Here is a 19,762-nt window from a genome sequence, read left to right as displayed (position 1 = left end):
CTCCTATTTCCGAGTCCAGCTTTCAAAATAACGTCTTCACTGAACCTTACTTGTGAACTTTACAACCATAAAATTGAACTCAGATTTCGTGAAGACACCCTTCTACCTTGTGTAAGTGGCAGCATAATTATAGCTCTGACAAACAGATAAATCCATAATGGTACTGCAGAATTCATCCTTTTGCAAGTCACACATGATTTCAAAACAACACATGAAGAAAATATGGACATTCTTTCAGTGGATATGACAAACCCCATCAGCGTAGCTAAGGTAAATTATTACTACCAGCCCATTTACTCCTACCAGCAACTGCTAATTCAGCTAAAAGACCACAGTTGGAGGTATCAGGGTGACAAATTCAAATCAGGCATCCTACTGGAGCTGGGAATCTGGACTCAGATTGTCTGATAAGTAAAGTGACGAGTACGTACGTGCTGACAGTGTGCAGCATTCCAACAGAATCTAGCGCGTCTCAGGGCCATCCATATGCTCCACCATATGTCCATGATCAGAGAGGGGTCCAGAATCACAGCCTCTGGAAAGCGTAGGTCTCCCAGGCTCTCAAGATACCAGCCAGGATCCCAGTTTTGCTCTATTAATTGGTGTGTAAGCACCTGTGTTCCCTCCAACAAACTACAGATTTTAGCCCAGAGGGCAAATATGGAACATAACCAACTGTTTGCTCATTCAGAAGCTGGCTCCCACAGGGAAAGTTCTACTAGGGAATAAAAGGTTGCTGTGGGCTGTGTTTCTTCAGAGCCAATTCAACCTCTGCGTCTTAATCACAAAGAAGCTGCAGCAACAGAGATGTTACCATGTAAAACAGCAGTACTGATGAGCAGCTAGAAACAGACTGGATTTTAATAGCCTAGCATAAGGGAATACAAGTTTCAACTCACTCAGTAGAAGACAGGTTGCTTTATTTTGCCTTCTATTCTGCTCTTCACTTACATTTTTCTGGGGGTGACTAGCTGCAGTGTATTTTCACATTTCAGTCCTACCTTATCACTGTCCACTGTGTTCTGTGATGTCCTGGATGCAATGGAAATGGTGTCAGGTTGACTGCTGCCATCTCCTTGGCTGTCTGCATCATCGACTCCATCTCTGCAAAAGACATAATAGGGAAACAACGGTGCTTACTTAACATACCACCTTGGAATGTGCACAACTTTATAGGTGGATTTGGAAAGTGCTGAGTCAGCGTGCCAGAACTGGCTTTGTGCTAAAATTACCTCACTGATGCAGCCCATGTTGCTATGTAGCTTGCAATTTAAAATGATGTCACCCTCAGCCATAGGGTTGGGATTAGCACATAATCACAATGTTTGTTGCTGGAAACAGGATGGCCATTGCCTGCATATTTACAGCATAGAAGACTCTGGTGTTCAAAAATAGCTCTGTAATGAGGGTGCGAGGCAGAATTTTTCCTTCAATTAGACTTCTGCCTTAACCAAAACCATTCAGCCCAGGCTACACATGACACTGAAGGAAGGGGTATTTCTCTTGTCTCACAGGGATCACATCTTCAGGAATAATACTAAGCCATAAAAATGATATCCAAACAAACATAAATAAAGACAGCGTAGACCTCTACGAGTCTACCTCTATAAGTCTGCTAACAGAGGGTATTTTCTTCCCTTCTGCTCTATAGATATAGTTCTTCTAAATTTTTAGTCGTCTTTCAAAATAAATATTTAAATAATACAAAATACGTATTTAAGGACAAAGGAAAAAAAAAAATTAAGATCGCCGTTCTGTACTAGAATACTTTTGTATTGGTGCATGTCCCCAGGAAGAAATGTCTGGATGTCTGCCTTGCTACAGGTCTCCTGGGTGACCTTGGCTACTCATGCTTTGGATGCCTCTATAACACAGCCTGAAATAAGAGCGTAATAAAACTTGATGAGGAAATGGAGATGCTCGAATTACAGGTGGCTTTTAGGAATGCCAGCATGACAGCAAAAGAACAGTTCATTTTCTATAATTTCTATTTAATCCAGGATTCAAAGACGTTGACAAAAAAATTTAATATTACTTCACAGGCTGAAATGAGTTTGTATTTGATGATGAAACACAGATTCTCCACTGTAGTAATATATTGTCATGACCAGCTGTGATTTTCATTGTCAAACAATTCAAAATGCCAAACAGGGAAAAAAAAAAAAAAAAAAAATCTGTTAATACTCAAAGGTGAAAAAGTAAATTCTACTTTGGGAAAGAAACGTAACCTTGGACTCTGAAGAATTTTTACTGTTCATTTCTCCCTAATACTTCGGAATACTAAAATAAAAGACCTTTGTATGTATATCATAGAAAAGCTTTCTAGCTACTTTTGCCAAGACAACATTTAAAAAGCAAAGATGATGAAACCTGCTTTTGACTATAGTAAGAAAAAATAAGTGAATCCAGTAAAAAGCCCACAGACACTACACTGCTGTTGGTCGAAAAAATGCTAGTGATTTCATGTTGTATGGAATGACTGAGGTTACCTTCTACTGTTGTTTCGCTGCTTTGCTGGTGTCTTGGGGAGCTGAATTGGCTCTTTCAGAGCTCCTTTCAGATGGATAATCCTTTCTTGAATGACTTCCCGGATATTTTTGATCCATTCCTGTTTTGTTTCAATACTGGATGCCTAAAGTTCCACAAGGCAGAAAGACAGACACTTTATCATATTTCCAGCATGTCACCTCCTATGTAGAAGAATCGTGGCTGGCTGATGAAAATGCATGATAAACTGTTTCTCCTCTCTGCTGTATTGTTTTAGCTGCTGGAGTACCTGGTAACCCCAGGAGAACTGAGGGTATTTTTACCAGACCTACTCGGCAAGCAACAGCAAAGCAGCTAAGCTCTGGATAAATATATTTAATGCTAGCAGTACAGCATGCTCTGTAGAGGAGAAATAGGTTATCAGTGCACAGCTGGGATTTCCTCAGACAAAATAACTATAACATGAATTCTTCGTTAGGAACTCACTTGACAGAAATGGCTGTCAGCTCTGGAGGTTTGAGGAATAGGTTGGTTGTTGATTAGCCCAGTGGCAAAGGACTAAGAGAATTACACCTCCCAACCAAACACCCTGAGACGTGCCCTGTGTCAGTGTGCAGCTGTTCAACCCAGATTGCAAGAGGAGATGCAATTTCAGCAAGGCTGCACAACTGCACTGTCTTGATTCATACTGAGGCCTTAGAGCTGAATTGCTTCTGATGCAGGCATGATCCCGCCGATAGACATGGAAGCCATGCGAATATGAGGAGAGAAGAAACTTACCTTTCATTTAATGCTCCCAAGGCCTGAACTAGCAGCTCTAAAGCAAAGAAAAGTAGAAAAGACTTACTTTCAGCACAGTTTTATTGTCTGAGGATGGTGTTCGTCCAGACCACAAAGCAAATTTACAGGGATCTCCTTCAACATGTTCAGTCACTCCCAGTTCTGAGGTCTAGTGTGGAAGAGAGATGATGAGAGATTTCATATATATGAAGCCTCTTGAGTCCAGAAAACTTTATGTTTGTAGGGAGAAATGGGGAGGCAGGGATGGATAAGGGAATAAGATCTTGTCTCTGCTTTGCTACACATAGATAAAAGAAACAGAAAACCAGCAGGGGATGGCAGGGAAGTGAATGGCTTGAGTGATACTCCTTGCATTTCCCACCCACCCTTCACAGCTCACTATCTTAAACATCTCCAGACTCCCTATGAGCTTCGCTTCCAGGTGAGCCCCGCAGGGCCCAGAGCCAGCCCTTCCAGGTGGCGTGAGTATCCCCAACCCAGCATGGAGAAATGTGAGCCAGCCCCCAAACTCCACCTCTACCTACAAGAAACACAACATCCAGAATATTTTCTTTGCAGCCACACCTACCAGTAACTTGTTCTTGTAAACATATTTTGTGTGTCCTGAAGAATCTTTGATCTCTTTGCTAAACACCAAAGAGATTTCAAAGAGAAACAAATGCCTCTCACGGCCTTTCCGAATGAGAGACTTGGGATCCCACACTTGGAAGGAATCCTGAAGAATGAGCTCTCCCTGGACGTCCAGGTTCTCATCAAACCCTAAAACCACAAAATACATTGGCTTGTATTTGTTCCTGGGACCAGTAATGCCCAGAAACACCAGAGCAGTAAGGAACTGAAATAAAAGGGCCTTTCTCTTTTTTTATATATATTCTGAAAGGACATTAATGGGTATCCATTGTCCCAGTAAAAATATTTTTCTTTTTTTTTTCCTACTGCAACGATTTAACTATTTCACCAGAAGCAAATACGTCATGTGTGCTAAATGAGACTGCTTCTAAGTGTAGTAGTAATTACTTAAAGATAAACATTATAAAGGTTTCAGTGGCAGTTACTGTACACAAAACTGCAATGCAAGGAATCTTATGCACGTCAACACAAATTCAGAGAAACATAATGTGCAGTGGCTAGAAGTGCCCCATCATACCATGATGCCTTCAAGCATGCTAACCCAACCTTCAAGGGCCTGTGGCCACAGCAGTGGCATGGGGGTGCTACATCTATAAGAGCAAATTGGTATGGTGTCTGAAAAAACTTCCCAGGAGGATTTTCTCATCTTCCAAGCTGCATGTCAAAAACTTTCACATGGCTGAGGATCACAGGACTCCCTCCCCATAACTGGGAGGCTTGAGGGAAAAGGAAGTCCCTAGTGCAAGGTGCCCTCCAAGCTGCTGTCCCAGCAGTTGCTGTCCCAGCAGCTTGCGGGTCACACTTCTCTCCAGAGCTGGGGACTGCTCCTCCACCAGCACAGCCTGCTGTTGTCATGCCAGATAGCCCTGGGAGAGCAGCAAGCAGCCCTGGTCCCTGCTCCACGTAGTCAGAAATAGTGTTTTCTTCAGAATACAACTGTCCAAGTGCTTGTCTACCCTAACAAAGTTATCTCTGCTTCTTTATTATTGCGTGGTGTTAGCCATCTCATGGAGACAGATTATCCAGGCATTATTTTGGGAAACCTTACTTTTCACCAGACACCACAGTTAAAACCATATTTATACTGTTTCTACCTATGCTGAGTCAGTTTACCCTCCTGCAATTTTAATCACCTGGCCTTAATGTGCTGCTTAGCTACTGGCATCATTTCCTTTTTCTTGCTTGTTTTAGTACTCGACTTGTTTCCTGGTTCTGACTGAAGCCAGGCTGGAAATGATTTTCCCAGGCCAAGAAAATGATTGAGAGACAATAAAGCATCTCTGTCCAGAACAAAATTTTTAAATTTTAGAAATACTCCACACATCAAAAAGCCAATAAAAGACTTAACTTTGGGACAATCAAAATATTTTTTTCTGTAATTTTGAAATACTTTTTAATAATGCTTTTTTAAAAAATTTATTTTTGGGATAATTATACAAACATTTTGAAACATAAACTGTTTTGACTTGGAAAACTAGAACTTTGTCTTGAAATGTTGAGACAATATTTAGAAATGTTTTCATCCAATAATTGTTACAGCTGCCAGCAGCTAAACTGATACTGTTTCAGAAGGGTTGGTTTTTTTTTTTTCATTGAGTAAGAATGTTTTAACCAAATATATATACACATTGTATATGTATACATATATATAATATATACACACACACATATGTGTATGTACATATATATACACATACATAAATAAATAAGAACCCCAAACTTCCTAGCCAGCTTTATTCTTCCAAGACTGTTGGAGATATATCAGAAAGGAGCTAGGAAGTACCTGAAAATTATGATCAATCAACAGTGTCACTGTAGTCAACCTGTATTAACTTTCTACACAAGTTACAAGAAGGCTTCATTTATGGGCTGGTCCCTCCCCTGCCCCAGCCATCTGCTACCTTCCAGCATGCTGACGTGCATTGCGTCGTTGGCCTTCTTTGGGACACTGAGCATCACTTCCAGACCATCTTTGAGTTCCCCTTTGCCCTCCTCGCAGCAGGTTAGCAGTTCCTAAGAAGCAATGCAGAACACCTATATACAAACTGACCAACATGCTGGCTTTATCTCAGATCGGTTTTCTTGGCAAGTAAAACAAAAAGTTGCAACCGCTTCACTAACAGTGGCAGGAGAAAGCTGAAGTGCATCAAAACCCACTGTGGCTAAACCAAGACAACATAAGTTGCTCTCGAGTGAGACTCTGCACTCGAAGGGTTTCTGGGGATTTTTGCCTATGCTGCACTCATCAGTCAGTCCAGCTGTGCCAGCTGGGTTGCAGGACCCCTGCCTGATCCAGCGGTGCTGGTGAGAACCGCAGTGCGGGCAGGGCTGGCAGTGGGCTGTGCTCAGGGCAGGGAGGTCACTTCAAGAAAGATTCACCTGAGAAGACCACCAAAGGGGTGATGACTGAAGCGGTGGTTTAGCCTTCCCATTAGCAGGTGGTTTGTACGGTGCAGGCTTGCTGTGCCACAGCACTCACAAGACTATGGTAAACCTACGTGTTGTTTCAGTAAACTGGTACAAACCACAGATTTGTCAACACATTGAATGTACTCAGTAAGTGCCTTCCTAGTACAGCATATCATTCCTTTGGTATATACACAGGAAGCTTTAAAGAGATGCAAGTATCATATCTGGTCCTAGCTTTTCAAAGTCAGAATCTGCCTCTTCCCTTATCCCCCAGATATTTTTTCTTCTCTGGTTTACTAGTTTTGAAGTGAACAGTGGCTGGTTAAATTAGCTCTAAAATTCACCTACTCACAAGATACTGTAAAAACCTGTAACCAATTTAAAACAAACCAACAAAGGGTGATTTTTTATTGGAAATGTTAATGTTTCACTTGGAAGTTCTTGCTTTGTATATGAAGCTTTTCCCTGTTTTTCAAACACAAACTTATTAGCTCCCAAACAGAATCTAATGCCAGTGAAGGAGTCTCAGTTAAGAGTCAGTGGAATTTCCCAAAGTTCATTACTGCTGTCATTGAAATCTTTAATCAAAATATTACATGTCACAAACTTAGCAAGAAGGAAAGTAAACAGTTCTGTCATCCCTTCAATTTCTCTGTCCCAGTTCTTGCTTTTTAGGGTTAAATTCACTTAGATACAACACCCCCCCCCCAGTTGAAACAGGTGATCAGTTTTTTACTGTTAGTTTTTTTGTTCCTGTGAGTCTTTTCTTTTAAAACACCCAACCTGATTTCACACTTTGTTGCCAGGCTCAGGCCTGGGAAGCAGGAGTAGCAGCTCAGCAGCAGCTGCTTACAAGTCATGAACAGGTGATGAAGCAGCTCCCTTAAGAATAAGTTAACTCATTACACCTGTGAACTGCTCTGCATGAGCTGATTTGGGCAGCTCACTAAGGTACCTTCAGTAAGAGTTGATATTTTGTGATCCTCTGGACAGGCTTGATTAAATAAGAAGAGATAGAGTTGGCCAGACCATGTCTTTGCTGAATTTCCTAGAAGAGATAAAAACAGCAGTCAGGCATAGAAAACTATTAACCCCTCTGCCAGACAGAACCACCCATAACTAATTTTAGCTCTGGACCTCTGCATTTCTTTGTTAGTTTTTTAACTCTCTTTAAGATCACATGCAAGTAACTGTGGTTTCAGAAATGCTGGCAATAAATTGCAGAGGCCCCCTAAGGCCACTTAAACTGCAGGGGCCCTATGCAAGTCAAGCGAAGGCTATGTTGAGTAAACTACACAGGCTTGATTTAAATATGACTTATCTGTCATGTCAACTGGTTTCTCCTAGTGATGAAGGCTGAAAGCAGACTCTTAGCAGTCAATTAAAATGGAGTGACATTAAATTAAATTGCATGCGTAGGGTGTCATTTAGCTGTCTAAACATAAGCATCTAGTACCATTTGAGAGCCCTGAGGTAGCTGCAATATCCACATGAGAATAACAGGTCTGACACAGTGCTGACAGACCTATGCTATTCTGAGGTAGCAGCTGGGGTCCAGGAGAGATACCCTTATGACACCTTTTACAGCACTGAACGTTCCTGGTTTGTCACCTGAATCTCAACCAAAATGTCTGTGCTGATCAGTGTGACGTGCTCATGAACTTCTGGAGACATTACAGATAGGCACCTGGTGAGGTCTGCAAAGGGCCCAGCTGCCTCCCTCCAACTGGTTCCAGTGGGAGTTAGGAGCTCCTGAAAATCCTACAGGACCCTAATGCACATATTTAACCATCTAAAAGATTTAAAACTCATGCCCTACAGGGGCACATTCACTGCTGAAACAGAACAGGTTGGAATTCCTTCTGTCTCCACCAGGCCCTGGGCATGCCTCCCCTTGCTCCTGGCCATCAGGAAATCCTCGGTTCCTAGGGGAGCAGATGGGGAAGGGGAATGGGACTTACCTCCAGCTACTGGAGGGTAAATTTGAGGCTGTAAAGGGAAGAAGTTACAGAAGATGAAGGGGGAAGAACTGCCAAGAACGGAGATTTTCTTTCTGTATACAGTCTGATTTTCTGCTGAGTACTAGGGAGGTTACTGGTTTTTTAGTTCCAGTGTTTATCTTTAAGCTGGGATGCAAAAATAGCAACCTTTCACACAATGTGCCAATGGATTTTTTTTTTTTTTTCTTTTTGGTCCTAGGCAAGTTTGGTTTAGAAAAAAAATAACTCTGGTGGCATGAACGAGACCCAGAAGGGAAGGGGCTCTGTGTGTGGGTTAATGGAGTTCGCATGAAGCTGAGTCATGCCTGGCTCCAAACAGGGACAGAGTCTGCAGAGCACATGGCTAGGAGTCAATTAGTAACTGCCGGAGCCAGCAAGACCTCGGCCACGTCTGTGAACTTCCTGGAGCTGGCTAAGTACACTTGTTTTTGTAGGATCCAAGTAATGAATTTAGCGCTATTCCTTCCTCCCAGCTCTCTGAATAGCAGGGCATGCTCCCAGCAAGATATCTCCCCTTCGGGCATTCCTTGCTCCGCCAGGATGCTCCCTGGTCAGACTGTGTGGAGACACAGTGGGTCGATGGAGTGACAGCTGTCCCTGCTGCACGGGAACCTGCAGCAGGGAAGCAATAGCACTGCTACACGGCAATCAGACAAGTACACTGCTGGAAAGGGACATTATCCCTGCAGCTCCTCCCTCTGGTCCCTGAAGAGTAAGATGGCAGCCTGCTGGAGTATGTCTTGGGTTGGCTTTTTAACAACTGGAGAGGTCTGGACTTACTGTGGGTGGAGATAGAAACTGGAGAGGTCTGTGCAGGGTGGAGCACGGTAGTGCAGACATTTCTTACACACCTCTAAGTAACATGAAGCACAGAGTATACCGGATCTAGCTTTGAAGTAGCTGGCAGGTTTCAGAAGCAAACTAGTCACAGGGCTCTGTGCTCTCTACTTTGCCTGCTACTTGTTTAAAGCAAGCTTGGCTCACATTATAGTGCACCATGGCTCACCATTAGACACAACTTTAGTTATTCCTTGGGTGGAAAATTGTCCCAAGGGCCTGGAAGAAATGACAGTATCTGACAGGCACCACGTACTGACAATTGTGTGTTGCAAACCAGATGAGCTATAGAACAGGATCAATGTGTAGTCTTACATGCAATGACAGAATCCCAGATGCACACCAAAAATATCCTCTGCATGGGGCAGCACAGGACCCTCAGAGGCCCTTGGATGGACAACATGGAGACAGGAATACTTAAATACAATTTCATACCATAAGAATCGCTGAATTTACCATGAAGCAGTGATAAAAGTGCCCAGATTTTGTATCAAATGTCTAAAGACATTCACAAATTAAGATAAGTCTAATTGCGTACAGTTGTTTAGTAGGAGGACAAACTGCATCCTGAACCGGGTGTACAGACCAACAGCTTGCTGAGTAGATGGATTCAGCACTGAAACCCTCATGAAATGTTTAGGTTTTGTAATGCATGACACAAATCTTTGGTGAGCAATTTCAGAAAAAATATTACTAAGGAGAAACTGAGATCCTGCTTGCACTTCTGCCCATTTCCTAAGGGACACTCCAGCTCAGCCGAGAAACTATCCAAGAACGTGCAGAAACCCAATGCTCTGCAATGCTACCAAAATCAATGAGCTTTACCACGTTCCACTCTGTAAATGCTGGTCATGCAAGTTAAAGGTGCCGTGTGGCGTACAGATGACGTATAGATGACTGAACCAAACTCTGTCCTAAGGACCAAAGCTCGCTTAAATAACAGACACTAAAATCACCTCAATAATATGCTGATTTCCACCAGCTGAAGCTGAGGGCTAACACATGTTGGTAATCAAAAATATATCTTGCTAGCCTGAAGTATTTGATATTACAAATATTAAAAATTACTAAATATGGGAGGCATCATTTATCTTTGAAACTACTGAATGAAGAATGCAGTTATAAGTAATGTAGTAATACTCTCAGGTGATGAACAAGACAGATACAAAAAGTGAAAGAACCAAATGAATGAGTCTACTGCAGTTATGAAAGAGTAAGCACACTAGTTCCATTCCCTATGCAATTTCCAGCTAATATAACCATACCAACAACTTCTGTGTTTTATAAGCAAAGCAAGATCTCTAGGGAGGGAAGATAGCAATCTTTATCATTTATTAGACTAATGCTATAGAATAAACTAGGCAAGTTTCACAAATGAGAGTTTGTGCGTAATTTTCCACTTGTATCAACTGGTCTAAGAAAAGAAACTGCTTTACTCTACATATATAGCTTCACTTATGTCCTTAGAACATGCCAGCTATGATAGCATCGCTATTAATTCTCTTCACAGTTTCAAACGAGATATGTCACTTTTCTTTGCTCCTTCTCCTAATTAGCTAACCCTTGCAATGACCCCTGAAGCTGCAAATTTTCCATAGACTTGAAGGGTTCAGACAGATTACTGGGACTGCTTGTTTTCATCTCAAAGGTGGCTTTCTATGACGGTTTATGCAATTTGAGGGGTTGTACACTTGTCATCTTCAAGCAGGCTTCTTACTAAGGGGTGTTATTCTGGATAATTCACTCTCATTATCAGGGTGTTTTGGGAAATTCCAGGTTCTGCCTAGAAGAAAAAGAACCAGCCATTTGCTCCGTATTCCTCAGGCCAGACTGTCCCCTGTCCTGTCACTTAACCGCTGCCACTCCAAGATCAAGATAAGAAGGATCTACAGGTACTTCCACTACCTTAGTCACTCAGATTGAGTGACTCCTAGGGGACTTTTGGGGGGAGATAGACAGCTTTCTCTTCTTGCACCAGCACCACTCGGTAGCCCAGCACAATTCCCACCAATGGAAGGAAAACATGCCCCCTTGCAAAACAACAGATGCTGACACATGAATATTCACTATTAAGCAATATCAGGCAGGTTTCCAGCCCGTATACTGCGCTGGAGTGGAAAAGCTTAGCAGAGGAAACGCTTTTAACCCGTGCGAACACCACTGATAGACACCCAACGCGGCTCACCCCCCCCGCCCCAGTCACCAAACAGTACAAACCATTCAACAGGCTCAAGCGCCACCTCCTGGAAAATCCCTTTCAGTTCAATTCTACTTTTAGACCAGCTGGTAACAAGGCAAAAGGTGTTCATCACTTTTCTGCCTCATGTGAGGTCTTTCAGCGTTAAGTTTAACTGAAATGCTATAACCATTGACACATGCAAAGCCCAGAGGAGCTGATTCATGTCAGCTGCCAAACACATCACAGGTTGGATGCTGCTGAGTGGTTACATTTGTAAAAAGATTTTCAATGCTTTGGAAAAAAGGTTTTAGCATTTTTTCACAAAGGCAACTAATTAAAGCTATAAGCTAGCAGATAAGCATGGCAAAATGGATGAGGTTCCAGAAATCAGAGGGAAAGCTTAGTTCAAAATTACTCAAAAACTTTAAAGATCTTTCTCAGCCTACAAAACTGGGATTGGAGCCTGCAAATTTTTTAGCACCAGGTGTAGCGCTTGCAAGGAAAATAGTCTAATTGCAGTCAATGGAGTCCCTTACTAGCATGATGAAGCAAATGTTTAATAGGTTGGGTAAAATTTGCAGAACAGGAGGACAGGATCTTATTCTGGACTTAGGGCTTTCAGGTCATAAAATATAATGGGATCTGCTTTTCATTTTACCACAAAACCCAGAGGTAGAGAGTACATCTAAGCCAGATCTTTAGAAAGGATCGGGTCTGAAAAATGCACAAAGGTTCCCATAAGAATGTGCGTCTCCATTAAAAACAACTTGTCACACTGATAAAGATTACACATCACACCACAGCCTATCAGTTTTCACAGCATGTGATACCTGCAGTGGAATGACAAACCCAAATGCCAAAGCACAAAAAGGAACCCGTTGCTCAGATGTAAAGAGGAAGTGTTTCAGCTGCACTAGGCATGCCAAAGGAAAATGGCAATGGCTGCTTACATCAAAGAAAGTCCCTGCATGTTCCAGGATGAGCTGGCTGGAGTCAGGCTTGTTTTTGCAGTAGGTGACATACATCTGAAATTTATCTGCCTGTGAAAACAAACATCAAGGGAAAAGCAAGTTAAGCTATTTTTCTGCTTGCACAGTCTTTCATTAAGGCTCACAAGGATAAATACGGGTGATAAACCCCCACTTCTCAAAGCAACAGAAAAATTGCAAATTAAGAACAGAAGACTTATAGAAAACTCATGCCTTACCTGAGCAGTTCTGAGCGGAATGAGGTGCACCATGTAACAGCTATGGGAGGCTTTCTTTAACAAGTGTCACAGAGTGAAGGCCTAAAACTTTAATCCAGCTATAAAATAATTTCTAAGAGCTGTAATGATGTTACATAGATTGTATCCAAAAGTCTGCAGGTCTCAAAACCCAGTCATGAAGTGTTGGCTCTCTCACCTACTTGCAGATAAAGCCAATGTAGAAACTCTGGGCAAGAGACTCACCTAGCTTAAACTGGCTTGAGCCAACATTTTTTACTTTAGACTGGCTCAGATTTGTGATGCCTGGCCCAAACTTGCCTTTCCTACCTTCGTTCATACTTTAATGGCTCAAACTTTATGTTGTGCTAGGAGTGTTTTGCATTTCATTTTCTAATTTATTTATTTTTAAGAGGAAATTAAAAGCATCTGTGCACTTATGCCTTAGAGCAGTTTCATATTACTGAACTCTGGTCTCAGGGAGAGGCAGGCAAACAGAAGAGGAAGATGGCCTCCTTTTATTACTATTGCCTTTTTTATACCAGGTATCTAAATAACAGGACCCTGCAATTGGGCAGACAACTTTGTATGTATGTCTGTGACCATACACACAGCTCTGGACATGTACTATTCCAGAGATGATGTGATAGTATCTTAAAAATACCATGAAGATTTTGCACAGAATGATACATACATATGTCCATCTTTCATAAATAGGTAACCTCTCCTTTGTAAACAATATTTCTAAATCCATTTCATCAATATTTGTGTCAAGTTTTTAAATTAAAAAAACATTTGAAATCATCCAAACATGCTCTTTTTTTTTTGATAAGTGAACATTTTTCATAATGAATTTTAAAATACTAATTCCCAGCTTTGAAATATAAATAAAACCTTCAGAGAAAACATGAAGATGGCTGACTTGCCTGGTAAATATTTTGAAAAGAGAACAGTTTTCATACAGATAAATTACTGTAGCCAATTCCTGGAGCCTCCTACGCCCATGAAGACTCTTAGCATCAACATTTCAAAGTCCTGTTGGAAATTATCCTGGCACTGGGTAATGGAATGAGAGAGCACAGTGGCTCAGAAATTTGACACTAACTTCTGAAGAAAAATGTTGATAAAATATGTTGTTCACACCTTTGTCGAGGTCTCATGGCATAACTAAGATTCTCTAAGGAAGGTATATTAAGATTTTAAATGTCTGTCCTCCCAGGGCCCTTCACAAAGAAATGAATGTCACCTCTAAATACAGGTTTGATTCGAGGAAGTCCTGTTAAACAGGAACCAGCAGATGTAAAAGCTGTGCTGGTCAGTGCAGGACAAGGAGAGAGGCTCTGGAAAGCCTTCACACCACTGCTCAGGAGAAGAGTCAAGGGAGGGAACCTTTCACCTTGGGAGAGGTGATGGACAAAGCAGTCTTAGTTCCAGATTAGCTCCTAATCTCACTTATCACTAAGGACGTAACCCTTGCACCAATTCCCAGATTGTTTCTGTCTGTGCTGGAGGAATTAATTTGAATAAATAATGAAAAGAAGAAGCCTCATTACCCAGGTGACGAAGCAGTGGCCCACATCCTCAGGCAGTTGTTCGTATTTCTCTAGTTCTTTTAGAAAAATGCTGAAAAAAGAAGACACCGATATAAGTAGTTACAGTCAAATACCCAGGAGAAGCAGAATGACCAATGAGTTAATCAGTGCTAATGATCAGTACTTGTATCTTGATTACGAGGCTAATCAAGTGTCCTGCCAGTGGAAACAAGTATGTCCTTGCCAAGGTATTCTGTGGTTTTTGAGCAGTGCTGCCCAACTCCACTAGAAAGGAAAAGGTAGCAATCCCTAGTAGGGGGTCAGTGTATTCAGGACTGAAAGTGATATTCAAAAACCAGATCATGAATCTTCAAAAAGATCTTGTGCAGTGGTTCAGAGGAAGAGCAAAAAGAGAAGCCCAAAGCTGCCAGCTTTCCATCATCAAACTTGGCACACTGGGCAAAGGACAATTTAAATAAGCTTGACACTTCATAGGTAAGTAGTAAACTCCCCAAATACAGATTTTACAATCAACTCTCTCCTGACACCTTGTACCATGAGTGACATTTCTGTTTGCAGATAGAGGCCTGTACAATGTCTGGGTGGAAAGAGGAATGTGAAATGGAAGTTGCAGAAGGAGAAGCAACTGGATGTGCTGTTTCCCCAGCCCTGAATCAGGCTGGGGGATGCCTTAACAGCACCAGCCAAAGGAGAAGATTGTGGAGGATGCTGGTGGAGGCGAGCAGGGAGGAAATTTATTTTAGCATTGCTAGAAGTTTTAATGGGAAAAGGATTATGCAGAAGCAGCGGGCTGGAGAAGGATGGGTCAGAGAAAGGAGAAATGACAGCAGCAGGGAGCTGAGGGGCATGACTAACAGTTAAAGGGGTGGTAGCTGGGAACAAGGGAAAGTCAAAAAGGAGAGTAATCAGATGGCATCAGTCAGGGTCACTAAAAAGAAAATATAGCACCACAAAGAGAGGGAAAGTGGGAAGGCAATTGGGTGATCCTAGCATAGTTTTAAATGGGAGAGGAGTATTTACCTGTATGACAAGGCAATTCTTGAGGGCTGGAACTCAATTCATCTATTACTTAAAGGCCTTTTTAATGTAATACATAGTTTGAATCTACTATCCTGATATGCTTTGAAGCTGATTGCACAAAAGCATGCATATGGCAGCCTCTGCTGGACCATATTTATGTGTACATGATGACCATATTTATGTGTATGTGATGGCGCATTTATCTGGCTGAAGCACTGAAAGTCTCCCAGAACTTCAACAGGGAAGGTTTTTCTGATTTGTTTTTCAAACTGCTTTGGTTTTGATGTGTAACTTAACGACAGACTTTGAAATTCAGGCTGAACTTGTGGGATTCAGCACCCCTAAATGTTAAGTTTATAACTGCTATTGCATTCACATTATAGCAGGGAAACAACGCCCTCTAAGCTGACCTGATACACAGCCTTATCATGATAAAAGGGACTACAGTTAGGTACAGATTAAAAACAGAGAGTCTCGAAGAAGTGGCAGGAAAGCTACTTATTCACCCAGCTCATGTCAACCACTCTTTTTTTCCCCCCTCGTGTTTTCCAAGAGATCCTATATTTGACAGACAACTTTCCAGACTAGATGTAGTGCTGTGAGATGGAAAGCATGTATAGAACTACAAAGACTTGGTATAGTATGACTTTAACATTGTTAATCAGCTGAAGGTGAAGTTTAAACTAAGATGCAATTCATTTTTTGTAAAAGAAACAAAATAAGAAATCAAACATTACTTTGCAAATCTGGATCAGTTACTTTACACTCCTGTGTGCATTGTACTGTAGGCGTTCACCGCTGACACCACGTAGATGTATAGGTATACACATGCCTTTGGTTTCCTTAGTAACCATTAACAGAACTGTTAGGAAAACCTACTTGTTATGAAAGTCATATATCTCCTGAATATTGCCAAAGATGATGTGTTCTTTATTAAGGATCCCAGCGGGTATTTCTTCCACTCCACTTGTCATTTCCCAAAGGTAAGTCTGGAAGACACCAGCAATTGTTAGCTTTGTGAATAAATGCAGTGAAAAAGACTAGATCTCCCCATTTTATTGCCAAAGGCACAGGCTGACAAGGGAACTACATACTTTGAGACTAAACAAACAAGCTAAAAAAAAGTTAAATGTTCCAGTGTCACAGAAAGCTCTCCAGAGAAATTCAAAGTGCTGACACTTAAAAGTTGTCTGAGGAAAAAGCAGAAACATGCCAACACCACCTGTCTTTGCTGTCCAACTGATGGTGTCCAAAAACTGCAGGCAGAAACAGTTGAAAGATAAGCTGGATGTGCCACTTCAGTAGCATTAGATACATAAAAATCTCTTTCAAACTGCAGAAATGTGAAAGCTGACAGATTTCACTGAAATACACTCTGCTTTTTGCCCTGAATATCACAGTGCCCTTCAGGAACACCCTGCTGTAGAGCTAAGCAAGATACTTGACAGTGCAAATCCAGCTCTTTCTCTAGCATGAGATGATTCAAAGGAATAGATTTGATTCTTCAGAAAATGCTCCATGATTCAAAAAAGACTAGAAACCAACAAATTTCAGGTCAGTGTGCAAACATATTACTCTCTACTGAGTCCCAGAACATTGCACTCACTCTGCAGGGGTGTGCGCAGCTTTGCAAATAAAGGCCCACTCAGGTGTCCCTGGAGGTGCAGACATTTACAGCCAAGTGTGGGGATCACAGGGCACAGTTCTGCCAGGGAGACAAGCTCCCTCTGCCCACCCAGCTCCCACCACCAGCAGGACACAGCTCTGCAGCTAGCCACTAATGGTGGTACCCTTACACAAACTCTTGTTAAGGTCAGCCTTTGCAGTACAGTGAACATCACCGCCTCAAAGGATGCCATGTCCTTCCTGAAAATACTGGAGACTTCCTGCGCCGTAACTTACCTCTAAACATTCATGTAAATCCCTGACATAAGCTTTTTCAGTCTGAAGCAGCTCAGCCATAATGAATCTGGAAAAAAAGAAAGCATTTCAGGTGTTTTGGACATTATAAGCATTTGTACAATGAACAGAAAACAAAACATCCTTCTGTTGTCCTAATGAATCAGTGTACTTCCACTCTAAACCTTCAGCTGCCTTACTTTGCACCTTTCAGCTCCATGAATGAAATACCACTTCACACTCTAGTCCCTTGCAGGGTTATTTTCTAAATATTTTTCTGCATAAAATTCCATAAAGTTGTACTTCTGCAACCCTGAGTTGTGATTTACTATCTACATACCCATCTTTAACAGTCAACTGATTCTCAGAATATTTTTCTTCCCAGGAGTAAGGACTTGAGATTCACCAACAGCACTTGCATCTTCACTAATAGTCAGTGGTAAGTCACCCTGAAACTTAACCTTCAGTGGCAATATAGATGGATTTGGGAGACACCACTACTTTGAAGAGGCTTCAACAGCTTGGTATCTAACCAGAGAAAATCCAGACTGATAGGAAGCCCAACAACCACATCTGTAGTGCCTGAGGCTAGGCATCTCAAAGTTGAAATGCCCAATGTTTTTAAAATGTGCCGCAGGCAGACCAAGTGTAACCACTGTTCCTAAAGCAGAAACAGTTTCTTATCAATGTTATGCACTGTAGTGACAATTTCAGAGGGCTGAGAAGGACTGTACATACAAATGCTTTCCAGAATATTATCACACAAAAATTAAGATAAAATACTGTGAAATTAGACTTTTTCTAGATTTAAGTGCAACAAGCAGTCTCCAAATATTTCCTCTAGTATGAAATATTTCCAGTTGTCTCAGTTCTACACCCACTGAAATTTGAACCTAAACTTCAAGTGAACTCTTGTGTCACTGAAACCCAGTTAACTCCTCTGGATGTCATTGGACTTTAGATAATACCTAGACATATAAAGATGCTTTTCATTTTTTCCTGTTCATTTTACTCTTCACGTACAGCCAGAGAGAAATCATGACAATGAGTATCTCCATGACATCAGGGTCCAATCGAAGTGCTTGACTCACTCCTTTTCCTTTCCAAAAGTAACTTCTGATTAAAACCAAAAGAAATTCAACCTCTATGTTCTGAAATTCTCTAGCCTACAAGTCACAACTTCTGCCCTACACCTGTAGACTTATCTCAATAGCTCCACGGTTGGAAGGAGTTATAGGACTGTCAGTCAGTTTGGTCATGCAAATATCATAGAATCACTCTTAGATACTGTGCCATGGCAGACTGTGAGCGTTTGGGGACATACTCTTTCTTTCTGGCTGACTTTCTTTTTTCTTCATTGACTTCATGATTTGCATCTCGCAGTTTTACCTCCCGGTCTGAAAGACTTGCTGGAATAATATCTAGTTCTAGGTCCTTGTTATCCTAGAAAAAATGACAGTACAGATTTTAAATTCATTGTAATCCTACTGTTGTGCGAAATGCAGGATGTTCATGAGATCAAATGGATAAGAAGGGACAAAAGTAAGATAAAGATACCAATATCAGAAAGAAGGAAATTCAAAGAGATTTAGAAAAACTACAGTGAGAAGGGAGAAGGTAAGAATGTGAGAGTGAAATCTTAAAAACCACCAACTATGAGATTTATTATCATCTTCACTGTTACTCCTATCTAGGAACATGTATTGATGACAAGTGTCTAAATTTTACCTTACTCCTTCACATCTAAATTAATTGCCTAGTATGGGACTTCATAAATAGTATGATAAAGTAGAGCACTATGCAGAGACAATCCCAAATTCTAATGGCCTTCTGCCATGGAAATACCTTTCCAGACTGTGGTTAGTAACCTTGTGTAAACTAGAGACCCTACAAGGAATAGTACATTTAAGGTACCTTGAGGGTGTAACTGAGGGAATTTATGTCTTTTTCTTTGATACTTAATTTCAAGGGATGGTTGACTGAAAGGTCTTTAAGTGTTTCTGCTTCTGGCACTCCCCCTTAATATTGTGGCAAGAGAATAGCAGTAGGTTCTAATTTTTGTTTCTTTTGTGTTGCTCTCTTTCACCTAAAAGAGCTCAGAGATGAAGTGATTGGGGATCAATTTTTTTGGTTAGTTAAAGGATGAGAGAATAAAAATTTACAGTCAAAGCCTGAGATTGACTCAAAATAATGGTGTGAGAGCAGGATTTATGGTTTATGCTAAAATTAACACAGACTTTTATTCAAATAATATGTTTCCCCCTCCTTCCCAGTAGCTGTATGGTCTCCTGGAGAATGGTGCAAACATTTGTTTAGAAAGCCTTTCTGATCTTCATCTGTCTCCTCCTCATTTCACTGATCTGCCACAAAAAGAATTTTTTCTCTTCAGAAACAGTTCTGAGCTTCGCTAGGTAGGTTGACCGGGTTTTAAGTGTTTCTAATGGACACACGATAACCTTCAGCATTCATACTTCAATTTATAGCCTTCACTTCCCTCTATGACTTTCAGCTTTGGTATAAAACCCCAGCAGGACATGGACTTACAGTACCTCTGTATTGATTCCAAGGGCTTTTTCCAGGGAGTAGCGGTATTTCCCCATCCTGAGAGAGAAGTCACGGTAGCGTTTGTCAACAGTGGTGACCCACTTCCTAATTTCAGTGGCGTGTATATGTCCTTTTTCTACAAAGCTGTCAGCCAGCTGGATGAGGAGCTTCACTTTCTCCTTTGTTTGCTGCCCAAAAT

General features: G+C 41.4%; 1 protein-coding gene across 14 annotated transcripts in view; it reads right to left on the bottom strand.

The window, feature by feature from the left end:
- KALRN (kalirin RhoGEF kinase) overlaps positions 1-19,762 on the bottom strand; it is a 532,819-nt gene that overhangs the window by 143,184 nt on the left and 369,873 nt on the right. For all 14 annotated transcript variants that reach the window (XR_005932657.1, XR_005932658.1, XR_005932659.1 and 11 more), the window contains exons 22-33: positions 19,569-19,751; positions 18,344-18,462; positions 17,023-17,089; positions 16,000-16,109; positions 14,101-14,170; positions 12,294-12,383; positions 7,283-7,375; positions 5,820-5,931; positions 3,857-4,047; positions 3,335-3,436; positions 2,490-2,632; positions 1,002-1,104 (exon numbers count right to left, since the gene is read on the bottom strand). Coding sequence is in view for 11 of the 14 variants with exons in the window: in XM_030018367.2 (XP_029874227.2) it covers positions 1,002-1,104; positions 2,490-2,632; positions 3,335-3,436; positions 3,857-4,047; positions 5,820-5,931; positions 7,283-7,375; positions 12,294-12,383; positions 14,101-14,170; positions 16,000-16,109; positions 17,023-17,089; positions 18,344-18,462; positions 19,569-19,751 (1,383 nt within the window). In the remaining 3 variants the exon portion in view is untranslated. The remainder of the gene's footprint in view (positions 1-1,001; positions 1,105-2,489; positions 2,633-3,334; positions 3,437-3,856; positions 4,048-5,819; positions 5,932-7,282; positions 7,376-12,293; positions 12,384-14,100; positions 14,171-15,999; positions 16,110-17,022; positions 17,090-18,343; positions 18,463-19,568; positions 19,752-19,762) is intronic.

Source organism: Aquila chrysaetos, chromosome 6 (assembly GCF_900496995.4).
Source record: "Aquila chrysaetos chrysaetos chromosome 6, bAquChr1.4, whole genome shotgun sequence".
NCBI lineage: Eukaryota > Metazoa > Chordata > Aves > Accipitriformes > Accipitridae > Aquila > Aquila chrysaetos.
This window is presented reverse-complemented; position numbering and strand designations above follow the sequence as displayed.